The sequence below is a fragment of the Meriones unguiculatus genome, chromosome 1 (genome assembly GCF_030254825.1).
Source record: "Meriones unguiculatus strain TT.TT164.6M chromosome 1, Bangor_MerUng_6.1, whole genome shotgun sequence".
Lineage (NCBI taxonomy): Eukaryota > Metazoa > Chordata > Mammalia > Rodentia > Muridae > Meriones > Meriones unguiculatus.
This window is the reverse complement of record NC_083349.1, coordinates 175057907-175068904: the sequence shown is the minus strand read 5'-3', so window position 1 is coordinate 175068904 and position 10998 is coordinate 175057907. Positions and strand designations below refer to the sequence as shown.

At 36.8% G+C, this 10998-nt stretch overlaps 1 protein-coding gene across 1 annotated transcript; it reads right to left on the bottom strand.

Moving 5' to 3' along the window:
* Positions 1-1436: 1436 nt before the first annotated feature.
* Positions 1437-8563, bottom strand: LOC110542122 (olfactory receptor 143-like). Its single transcript, XM_021628768.2, has 2 exons — positions 7648-8563; positions 1437-1468 (listed from the first exon to the last, which is right to left on the bottom strand). The coding sequence occupies exons 1-2, from the start codon at positions 8561-8563 to the stop codon at positions 1437-1439; spliced, it is 948 nt and encodes a 315-aa protein (XP_021484443.2).
* Between the last annotated feature and the right edge of the window lie 2435 nt (positions 8564-10998).

The following is a 10998-nucleotide window of genomic DNA, read 5'->3' as shown; positions in this document are numbered from 1 at the left end:
CAAGTCTAAATAGACATAAAAATTGAAATACCTCAGTACATCCTATCAGACTATCATGAATTAAACCTGGATATCAACAACAGAAACAACAGAAAATTTACGAACTCATAAAAGCAGAACAACTCTCTCCTGATTAAAAAATTAGTCAAATCTAAAATAAATATATTAAAGATTTTCTAAAATCCAGTACACGGAGACTTATGGGACACAATGATGGTGATGCTAAGAGGAAAGTTCATAGTCATAAACTCCTACAAAAGAAAGAAAGAAAGAAAGAAAGAAAGAAAGAAAGAAAGAAAGAAAGAAAGAAAGAGAGAGAGAGAGAGAGAGAGAGAGGGAAAGAGAGAAGGAGAGAAAGAGAGAGGAAGGAAGGAAGGAAGGAAGGAAGGAAGGAAGGAAGGAAGGAAGGAAGGACAGACATTGTACTAAAATCACACATGAAAGCTCTAGAACAAAAAAAAAAAAAAGCACACCCAAGAGGATTAGAGTGTAAAAATATTTCAAATTGAGGGCTGAAATCAATAAAATAGAAACAATGAGAACAACACAAAGAATCACAGAAACAGTTTGTACTTTGAGAAAACCAACAAGATAGACAAACCCTTATCTAAACTACCTGAAAAACAAACAGAATATTCAAATTAATAAAATCAGAAACAAAAAATAATAAATAAATAAATAATGAAATCTGAAACAAAAAGAGGGGCAGAACAACAGTCATCGAGGAAATTCAGAGAATCAAAAGAACATACTTTAAAAAGGAAATGAGAAAGGGAGGGTGCAATTGGGAGGAGATGAAGGAAGGGGCTCCAGCAGGGATAAAAAGTGAATAAACTGTAATTTATAAAAAAAATAAATTAATAAAAAATTTAAAAGGCTATATTCCACCAAATCCAAAATTCTAAAATGATAAATAAATAATTTTCTCAGTAGGTACAACTTACCAAATTTGTATCAACATACATAAACAATTTAAATAAACATATAACCCCTAGTGAAATAGAATCAATCATTAAGATTTACCCTCCCGAAAACAAAAGCCCAAGGCCAGATGGCTTTAGCATAGAATGAATTCTACCAGACTTTCAACGAATAGTTAATACCAATACTCTTCAAATTACACCACAAAATAAAAACAGAAGGGACGCTGCTCAATTTATTTTATGAGGCCACAGTTACCCTGAGACACAAACTACATAGGGACTCTACAACGAAAGATAATTACATACCAATTTACCTTATGAACATATATACAAAAATAATCAAGAATATACTTGCAAACTAGATCCGAGGACACACGAGAGAGATCATCCACCATCCTCAAGTAGGCTTGATCATCCCAGAGAGGTAGGGATAGATCAATATAAGAAAATCAGTAAATATAATCCACCATATAAACTCACTGCAAGTTAAAAAAAAATCATTTGATTGCCTCATTAGATGTAGAAAATCCTGGAAAGATTAAAGACACAAGGGATTAAAAGATACCTAAACATAATAAAGGCAATTTACACCAAGTCTATATAGCCAACATCAAATTAAGGAAAGTGAAACTTTAAAGCAATTCCACTTAAAATCAAGAACAAAACAAGATTGTCTGCAGGGAACCATAGAGTCGGCCTGTCCTGGCTGCCTTAAGAAACATGTATTATTGTTTTTTACAAATTAGTCTATGGTTCCTAGAGCACTGTATGCCTTCAGTTCCTTAGGTTCTGATGTACTCCCTCAGGCAGCAAAGGATTCAAACCACTCTTTTTTTTTTTTCCTATATGTTCCCTTGGAAGTCAAGGATGAAAGATAGACAGGACAATTGGTCTTGGATATTAATCTTGTGTACCCTGTAAAGCTTGCAAACATCATTGTATCCTGACAATAGAACTGTATTGATTTATCCTGGCAATTGTCACTATATTCCAATTCTGATAAAGATATAAAAAGTCTGATTGCACAAGTTTACATTCCCACCAGCAATGGAGGAGGGTTCCTCTTTCTCCACAACCTCTCCAGCATGTATTGTCACTGGAGTTTTTGATCTCAGCCATTCTCATGGGTGTAAGGTAAAGTCTCAGAGTCATTTGGATTTGCATCTCTCTGATGGCTAAGGACATAGAGCATCTCTTTAAGTGTTTCTCTGCCATTCTGGAGTCCTCTACAGAGAATTCTGTTTAGCTCCGTACCCCACATTTTTAATTGGATTGCTTGATTTATTGCTTTTTAACTTTTTTAGTTCTTTATATATTCTGGATATCAGGCCTCTGTCAGATATAGGGTTAGTGAAGATTCTTTCCCAGTCTGTAGGTTGTTTTTTTGTTCTGAAGACAGTGTCTTTTGCTTTACAGAAGCTTTTCAGTTTCATTAGGTCCCATTTATTGATTGTTGCTCTTAGAGCTTGTGCTGTTGGAGAGGACAGGAGCTCCACAGGACCTAATATATCTGGGCACAGGGGTCTTTTATGAGACTGTATCTACAACCAAGGACCATGTATCGATATAACCTAGAACCCCTGCTCGGATGTAGCACACGGTAGTTCAATATCCAAGTGGTTTGCCTAGTAAGGGGAAGAGGTACTATTTCTGACATGAACTCAATGGTTGGCTCTTTGACCTCCCTTCCCCCAGAGGGAAGAGCAACCTTGCTAGGCCACAGAGATGGACATTGCAGCCAGTCCTGAAGAAACCTGATAATCTATGGTCAAGTGAAAGGGGAGGAGATCTCCCCTATTCATGGACTTGGAAAGGAGCAGGGGAGAGATGAGGGAGGAAGGGTGGGATTGGGAGAGAATGAGGGAGTGGGCTAGAGCTGGGATACAAAGTTAATAAACTGTAACTAATATTTAAAAAATAAAATAAAGTAATTGCCCTGCAGACTATCAAAGCAATGCTGAGATTTGTGACCAACTGTTGGGCAATGTGCAGGGAATCTAATGTAAGAAGTGGGAAATAGTAAGATCTGGAGAGGACAGGAACTCCACAAGGAGAGCAACAGAACCAGAAAATTTGAACACACGGGTCTTTCCAGAGACTTATACTCCAACCAAGTACCATGCATAGAGATAACCTAGAAGCCCTACACAGATGTAGTCAATGGCAGTTCAGTGTCCAAGTGGGTTACATAGTAATGGGAAGAGGCACTGCCTCTGACATAATCTGATTGGCCTGCTCTTTGATCATCTCCTTGTGAGGGAGGAGCAGCCTTACCAGGCCACAGAAGATGACATGCAGCCACTCCTGATGAGATCTGATAGACTAAGATTAGAAGGAAGGAGAGGGGGACCTCCCCTATCAGTGGACTTGGGGAGGGTTATGCATGAAGAAGGGCAAGGGAAGGTGGGATTAGGAGGAGAGGAGGGAGGGGTTTATGGGGGGATACAAAGTGAATAAAGTGTAACTAATAAAATTTAAAAAAATAAAAAAGAACATAAAAAAGAAAAAGAAATTTTAAAAAGTCTGATTGCTCTCAATAATATTGTAATAGTTTAAGTTTTGCTGGGTCCCCTCCACCTGGCCTGGTCCAATTCCTAGAAGCCATATCTGATGACCTTGGTCTGATAAGTAAGCATGGCTGCTGACAGTTGTCAACAGTCTCCCTACCTATTCATTATAGTACTTGAGCTCTTAGCTAGGACAATGAGACCACTGAAGGAGAACAGGGATACACATATTGGAAAACAAAGCGAAAGTATCATTATTTGCCAGTGAAATGATAGTATATATAAACCAGGGAATTTCTAAACATGATAAACACTTTCAGCAAATTACCTAGCTATAAGAGTAACTTAAAAAAAAATTGGTAACCTTCCTATATACAAATGATAAACATATTGAGAAAGAACTCAGGCCAAAAACACTTTTTACAATAGAATCAAATAATACAAAAAAAAAATCTTAGGGTAACTCTAAACAAGCAAGTAAAACACTTATAAATAAAAATTCAAGTCCTTGAAGAAGAAATTGAAGAATATATCAAATGAGGGAAGGATCTCTCTTGCTCATGGATTACTAGGATTAACAGTAAAAAATGGTCATCTTACCAAAAGCAAAGTACAGACTCATTACAATATCCATCAAAATTTTAACACAATATTTTACAGCTCTTAAAAGAGTGATTCTCAAATTCATATGAATAAAACAAAAAATCCAGGATAGCTAAAACAATCCTAAACAACAGAACTGCTAGATAGTTCACCATTCCCAATTTCAAGTTGTACTGGAGAGATATAGTAGTAAAAACTGCACAGTATTAATATAAAAACAAACATGTTGATCAATATAATCAAATTAAAAATTCAAGTTTAAATACATGCATATATGTACAACTCATTTTTTTATATGAAGCCACAAGTGCACGGTGGAAAAAGGACAGCATCTTCAACAAATGGTGCTGGTCAAACAATGTGCACATGTAAAAGAAAGAAAACAGATCCATACTTTTCACCCTGCACAAAATTCAAGTTCAAGTTCAAATGTATTAAAGACATCAACATAAAACCAGATACACTGAACTTGATAGAAGAGAAAGTGGGAAGTTGCCTTGAAAGCATTGGCAAAGAAGTCTTCCAGAACAGAACACCATTACTACAGGCAACAAGATCAACAATTCATAAATAAAACTGAAAGGTTTCTGTAAGGCAAAGGACACTGCCATTCAGACAAAGAAAAGGGCTACAGAACGGGAAAAGATTTTTATTCAATTCATATCAAATGGAAGACTATATATCCTGTGTGTGTGTGTGTGTGTGTGTGTATGCATATATGTCAAGAAAAAGACACCAACACACCAAATAATCCAATTTAAAAGATGGGAAACGGTTCTAAACAAAAAATTCTCAACACAGGAATCTCAAATACAGAATGACCTTTCACAACTCTGTTTAGTCACACACTGTAATAAATGTAAAAGAAAAACTGAAAAAGACTCTAAGCATTTAGGCTACTCTTGAGAAATCAAGAATATTCAATGGTTATACTACCATTAAAATAAATAAAATTCTTAACAGCACTGATTGTCAGACTGATTTGATTTCCCAGAAGCATTATTTTTCTAATTTTGCAGTTCTAAGTCAAATGTATTAGAATTTTGTTTTGTTTTAATTTCATTTTATTATATAATTTTTAAATTCCTTTCTTATTTCTTCAGTGACACACTGTTCAATCAAAGTGTATTGTTTCTTTTCAAATTGTTCACTTTGAGGCTTCCCTTGCTGTTATGAGTATTTTTTATCTTATTTTTTTAATTTTTATTAATTACAGTTTATTCACTTTGTATCCCCCCGTACCTCCCTCACTCCTCCCCTCCCAACCCACCCTCCTTCTTCCCCACCTGTGTCTCTCTCCCAGTCCACTGATAAGGGAGGTCCTCCTCCCCTTCCTTCTGATCCTAGTCTATCAGGTCTCATCAGGAGTGGCTGCATTGTCTTCTTCTGGGGCCTGTCAAGGCTGTTCCCCACTCAGGGGGAGATGATTAAAGAGCAGGCTAATCAGTTCATGTCAGAGGCAGTCCCTGTCCCCATTACTATGGAGCCCACTTGGATATTGAACTGCCATAGGCTACCTCTGTGCAGGAGTTTCAGGCCATCTCCATGAGTAGTCCTTGGTTGGAACATCAGTTAAGAATTTTTAAACAATATTAACATAAAAATTATACTTTCATCATCTATTGAATCCTAAGCATGACATATCCTCTATTATGTAGTTATACTCTGTGAACTGGAATATTGACTTCTGGAGGGAAGACAGGTGCTTTTAATACTCAGGAAACTCATGAAACACATTGTCTTCACAAGACATTGCCTAAGAACATATTATCAGTACATACACGTTTCCTAGAGGAAAACAGACTCTGACTGCAAGGTAAGAAGGAAGTTTCACTGAGAGAGATTTAAACATTCATCACCCACATATCTTTGGGTTGTTTCATGAAGACTATAAAGCATATTTTACACCCAATACACACAATAAGAAAGAAGCACATGGTATGTGCTCATATGTGCATTTTAGCCATAAATTACTGAATAAGCATACTATGAAGCACAGATGCAAAAGAGATAAGCAAAATAGAGGATCCAAGGGAGGATGTATAAATCTGATTCAGAAGGGAAGACAGAATAGACAGAAGTAGTGGTTGAATAGAAGGAATAAGGGAAGAGAGGGGATGTAAAGAGTTAGGAGAATGGAGACCAGACCTAGAGAGAGAAAGGGAAAGAGGACAGAAGACCTTTAGTGAAAAGAGAAACTGAGCATGAGGTATCTCTGTGACAAGCTGGAGAAGGCTCCTGGGAGAATATGAGAGGAATTCAGGCAGAGACTACTAGTAGCAGAGGCCATAGAAACTGAAAAGGACACCCTCTAACTAGATTAGTATACTAGTAAAGGGAGGTTAACACCAACACACCCACAAAATCTTCAACCCCAAATTTACCCGGTCTGCAAGATGTGCAAGGAAAAAGACAGAGCAATTACAGCAAAAAAAAAAAAAAAAATACCCAACCAATGCCTGACCCAACCAAATACCCAAACAAATGGGAGAGTGCCAACCTCTGACATTATGAATGATAATCTGCTAAGCTTCCAGACAAAAGCCTGTCAAAGAGGTACTTTGAGAGAATCCACTCAGTGGTATCTCAAAACAGATACTGAAACTCACAACCAAACATATGGCAACGAGTAGGGAGACTTGTGAAAAAGTAGAAGGAGCGAGAAAAAGACCTTGAAGTGCCATTAGATCCACAACAAGGCCAACAAACCAGGCCCAAGAGATGCTTGCTGAAACTGAAGTATCAACCATGGTCCATAAAGGGACTAGACCTAGGACTCCTACTAAATAAAATGTAGCAGATGAGCAACTTAGACTTCATGTGTATATTCTAGTAATGGAAGAGGGGACTGCATGGAACACAATCTCCACAAATGTCTTTACATCTCTTTGAATGAATACGGAGGTAACAAATCCTTCAAATAAGGAAACACATCAAAATTATATCAGAAAAAAAAACAGAAAGAAATGAATTGGAAATGAAGCATAGAACTCCAGGAATTTTACTGGCTGAAAAAAAAAAAAAAGCATTGGGCACCTGGGGGAGGATTCAGCTCTTAAGAGCTCTTAACACTCTTTCAGAACACAAGGATTCCTTTCCCAGCACATACATGGTGACTCTGAGCTCTCTGTAATTCCACTACTAGGGAAACAGACATCCTCTTCTAAACCTCCACAAGCTATGAAATATGTATAGTATAAATACACTCAGGGAGGTTCCACATATTCATATTAAATGCACAAGTATTTTTGAAAGAAAGATGAAATAAAAAGTACTAAGGACTTTTATCCTCCGGTAAAGTAAAAAAGCTGACCAGGGTTTCAATCTAATACAGCAATCAATGAACATGACATAATCTTAGATAAACATTGAATCTGAGGATATCTCATGTCCTTACAGTACTCACTTGCATGGTCTAAAAAGAAAAGTGATGTTATTGTATGAGTTATATTAATGGAATTGAAGGCCAGTAATAAATAAAAAGACCACAGTATAAGTAATGTGGTCAAAATAAGAAACACACACACACACACACACACACACACACACACACACTTCAAACTAAAAGTGGTGAGGAAGTAGTAGAATAAGTCAGCTTGTGATCCTTTTCCAGGTTTTCTTCACAGCAACCTTTACATCCTTGTTTCTGAGGCTGTAAATAAGAGGATTCAGCATGGGCACCAATAAAGTGTAAAACACTGAGAAAAATTTTCCTTGACCCACAGTTTCATTAGATGATGGCTTGATATAAGCAAGCAGCCCAGATCCATAGAAGAGACTAACAGTTATGATGTGAGAACCACAAGTGCCCAAAGCTTTGGACCAACCTTTACCAGATGACATATGAATAATATTGAAAAGGATCAGAGCATATGAGATTAAGATAATGAGGCAACACAAAATGATAGCTGTACCCACCACAACAGAGCTCATAAGCTCATTGACATAGGTGCTACTGCAGGAGAGTGGTAGGAGAGGGAAAATATCACACATGTAGTGGTTGATGATATTAGCATCACAAAAGCTGAGTCGGACCATACACCCAGTGTGAGCCAAGGCACTAGCAAAACCCATCAAGTAAGAACAAAATACCAACAGACAACAGATCTTAGGGGACATAACAACTTTGTACAGTAAGGGCTTACAGATGGCCACATAGCGATCATAGGCCATGGCTGTCAGCACATAACTCTCAGAGTTCACAAAAAATAGGAAGAAAAAAAGCTGAGCCATGCATCCTCCAAAGGAGATAGTGTTCTTCTCTAAAACAAAACTCATCAGCATTTTGGGGGTAAAGACCATTGAATAACAGAAATCAATGAAGGACAGATTGAAGAGGAAAAAGTACATGGGGGTGTGGAGGTTTGAGTTTAGGCAAATGAGATTCATTAAGCTCAAGTTGCCCATCACAGTAGCTGTGTAGTTCACCAAGAAGAGAATAAATAAGGGCAGCTGAAGCTCGGGTTGATTTGTCAGCCCCATGAGAATGAACTCAGACACTGAAGAATCATTTTCCACAGTCATCTGCATCATGTGTGGCATCTGTAAGAGTAAACATAGAAAGCAGTATTAACCCAGAAATCATCAACCACTCAAAAAAAAGTGGAATTATTGCTATACAAGCTTGAATGAGGTAACAGAGTCCTGAGGAGTCCCTACTTCCTTTCCTATACACATGAAATGTTTCTCTCTCCAGAAAGATACTTTTTTTGAGCATTGCATCCTTTTGTTCACCTAGTGTTTACTCGGGATTAAGGCCGAAAAGAATAATGTACACATTTTTCTCAGAACTTGGGATTTATATGATTTATATGGGTTTGAAGGTAAAATGTCAAGATAAAGATTATTCAGCACTAACCTTGATTAATCTGGAGCCTTTCCTGACATTGGAGTTTGTGATGTCTTCTTCCATACTGTGTTCAGAAAGCTAAGATTGCTAATAATGAAGCAGGTAACTGCAATCAGTGCAAACAATGTGTCTCACTTGGTAGAAGAGGGTTCCTTGAGAAAAATGATATGGTTTCTCTTTGATAATTTGACCAATATTCTTGTATCATACAAAGAGACAGAGAGAAACAAAGAACGAAACAAAGGAAGAAAGAAAGAAAGGAAAGAGATTTCTTGTATGAGACTCCAGTGTCTCAAGGTTAAGATTTCTGAGAAAACTCCTTAGAAGCACAGAAAAATATGCTCTACTTTATGATATTCTTCATATTAAATGAGTCCCTTGAGGTAAAAAGTGTTCAGTTTGTACCATAGAACTGACATCAGTCCTTTAGAGACTCAACATTCTACTCAATTTATAATTTTTCCAGCAGGAGTATATAGTCCCCAGAGCAGAACTGTTAGTGGTCCCCTTTGCCATTCTCTTCATCAGCTCTACAAGATGAAATGTCCAGGGACATGCCCATTTGCCATCTGTACTTTTCCATGATTTCAGTAATAAACTGTTGACCAAGGATTAATAATGTAAAAAAAAAAAAAGAAGAACACTTGTGGGAAGGGGATAAATAGTATGAAGAGGCTCTCCCGTTAGTACAAATTTACAGTAGAACTTTTCACTTCTCAGCTATGAAACTACAGAGTATGCTAGTCCTTGTTTATTTACATTTGTATATTCATATGAATTATTATAAAATATACAGGAAAATTGATAAATTCTAAATGAGTGGTAGTTCTCAGTTATCATGCAGAAATTCATGGGAGCAATTTCTACAAGCAATAAGAATTTCAAATATTACATAAAACAAATTGTTTTGAGACAATTTACACAATGTATCAGAAGTTTACTAGATAAAAGAAAGTATACTAGTATGTGTTAGTCCCCTTAAACTGTTCGCATCTTTACTCAGATAAATTTCTTCCTGCATTGACGCATGTGGAGAAAGTAAATTTTTGTTGTGCTGTTGTCCTGTATAATGGAGAAAAACAAAAACAAAAAAAAAAAAAACAGAAAGTTTGGTGCTTACCATCTCATGCCATGTTTTCCTCCTCACCACCATACACACATACACGATAGCCTAAATATTTCTCTACATATTACCAAATGTGCATTACCTGGTAATTGGGCTCAGAGAATGGGTACTGAAGGATAATTACATTTGGAAGTTCTTTGAAGAAAAATACATTGAAGATGGGAAGAATGTTGCTTAAGACTGATAATGAAAGAATTATGCACACTACCAACAAAAATTAATTCACAACATCTTGTGCACCTAATCATAAAATCTAAAGTCATAACATTCTTAGAAAGAAAAGAGTGTACAGTAAGAAAAATAATGGAACTTATGGATCTGGAAACAGTTTTTAATTAAAAAAAAATCTCATTAGTCTTTCCAGTGGATTGAAAGTTTCAGAGGGACCTTGATTACATAAGAAAAAGGATTCTGGACAGAGAAATGAGAAATTTAGAGAAGATGAGTTAATGAGAAAAAATAAGTCAAATAATGTTCTCAAAGCATGGAGAACAGTCAAGACCTAAGAACATCTTTGCTGTCTTGATTTTCATTAGAGGTTGCCTTTGAGAATGCAAGAATTTGAAGAAAACACCATAAATGTGTATCTCTGTGTTTTTTCTGTCTCTCTCTCTCTCTCTGTCTCTCTCTCTTACTCTGTGTGTGTGAGTGTGTCTGTGTGCACGTGTGCGCATGTGTGCAGTTATCCTTCCTTCATTTGGGACAAGGACACTTGATTGATCTGGCAGAAACTGCCTTGGACCATTGCTAATGACATCCTTTACATCACTAATCATAGCTACACAAGCTTTTCCTCTGAGATCTCCCATATAATGAATTTTTTATTAATATCAAGGTCAAGTTCATGGCCAATAATTTTTTAACTCAAAGCCGAAGCCCAAAGTGATCTGATCCTTGACCCTCTGCATGAAAATATACAAGAAAGAATCTCAGTGAGAATATGGAAAGAGAGATTGCTTTTTCCTATGAGGGAGTACTCTAAGAGTCTAG

Excerpts from the sequence above, each read along its gene's own strand:
- LOC110542122 (XM_021628768.2), bottom strand. The coding sequence starts at position 8,563 with ATGCAGATGACTGTGGAAAATGATTCTTCAGTGTCTGAGTTCATTCTC. Across the intron at positions 1,469-7,647 it reads AAAGGTTGCTGTGAAGAAAA|TCTTTAATCTTTCCAGGATT; the intron begins CCTGGAAAAGGA and ends TAATCCCTTGTG.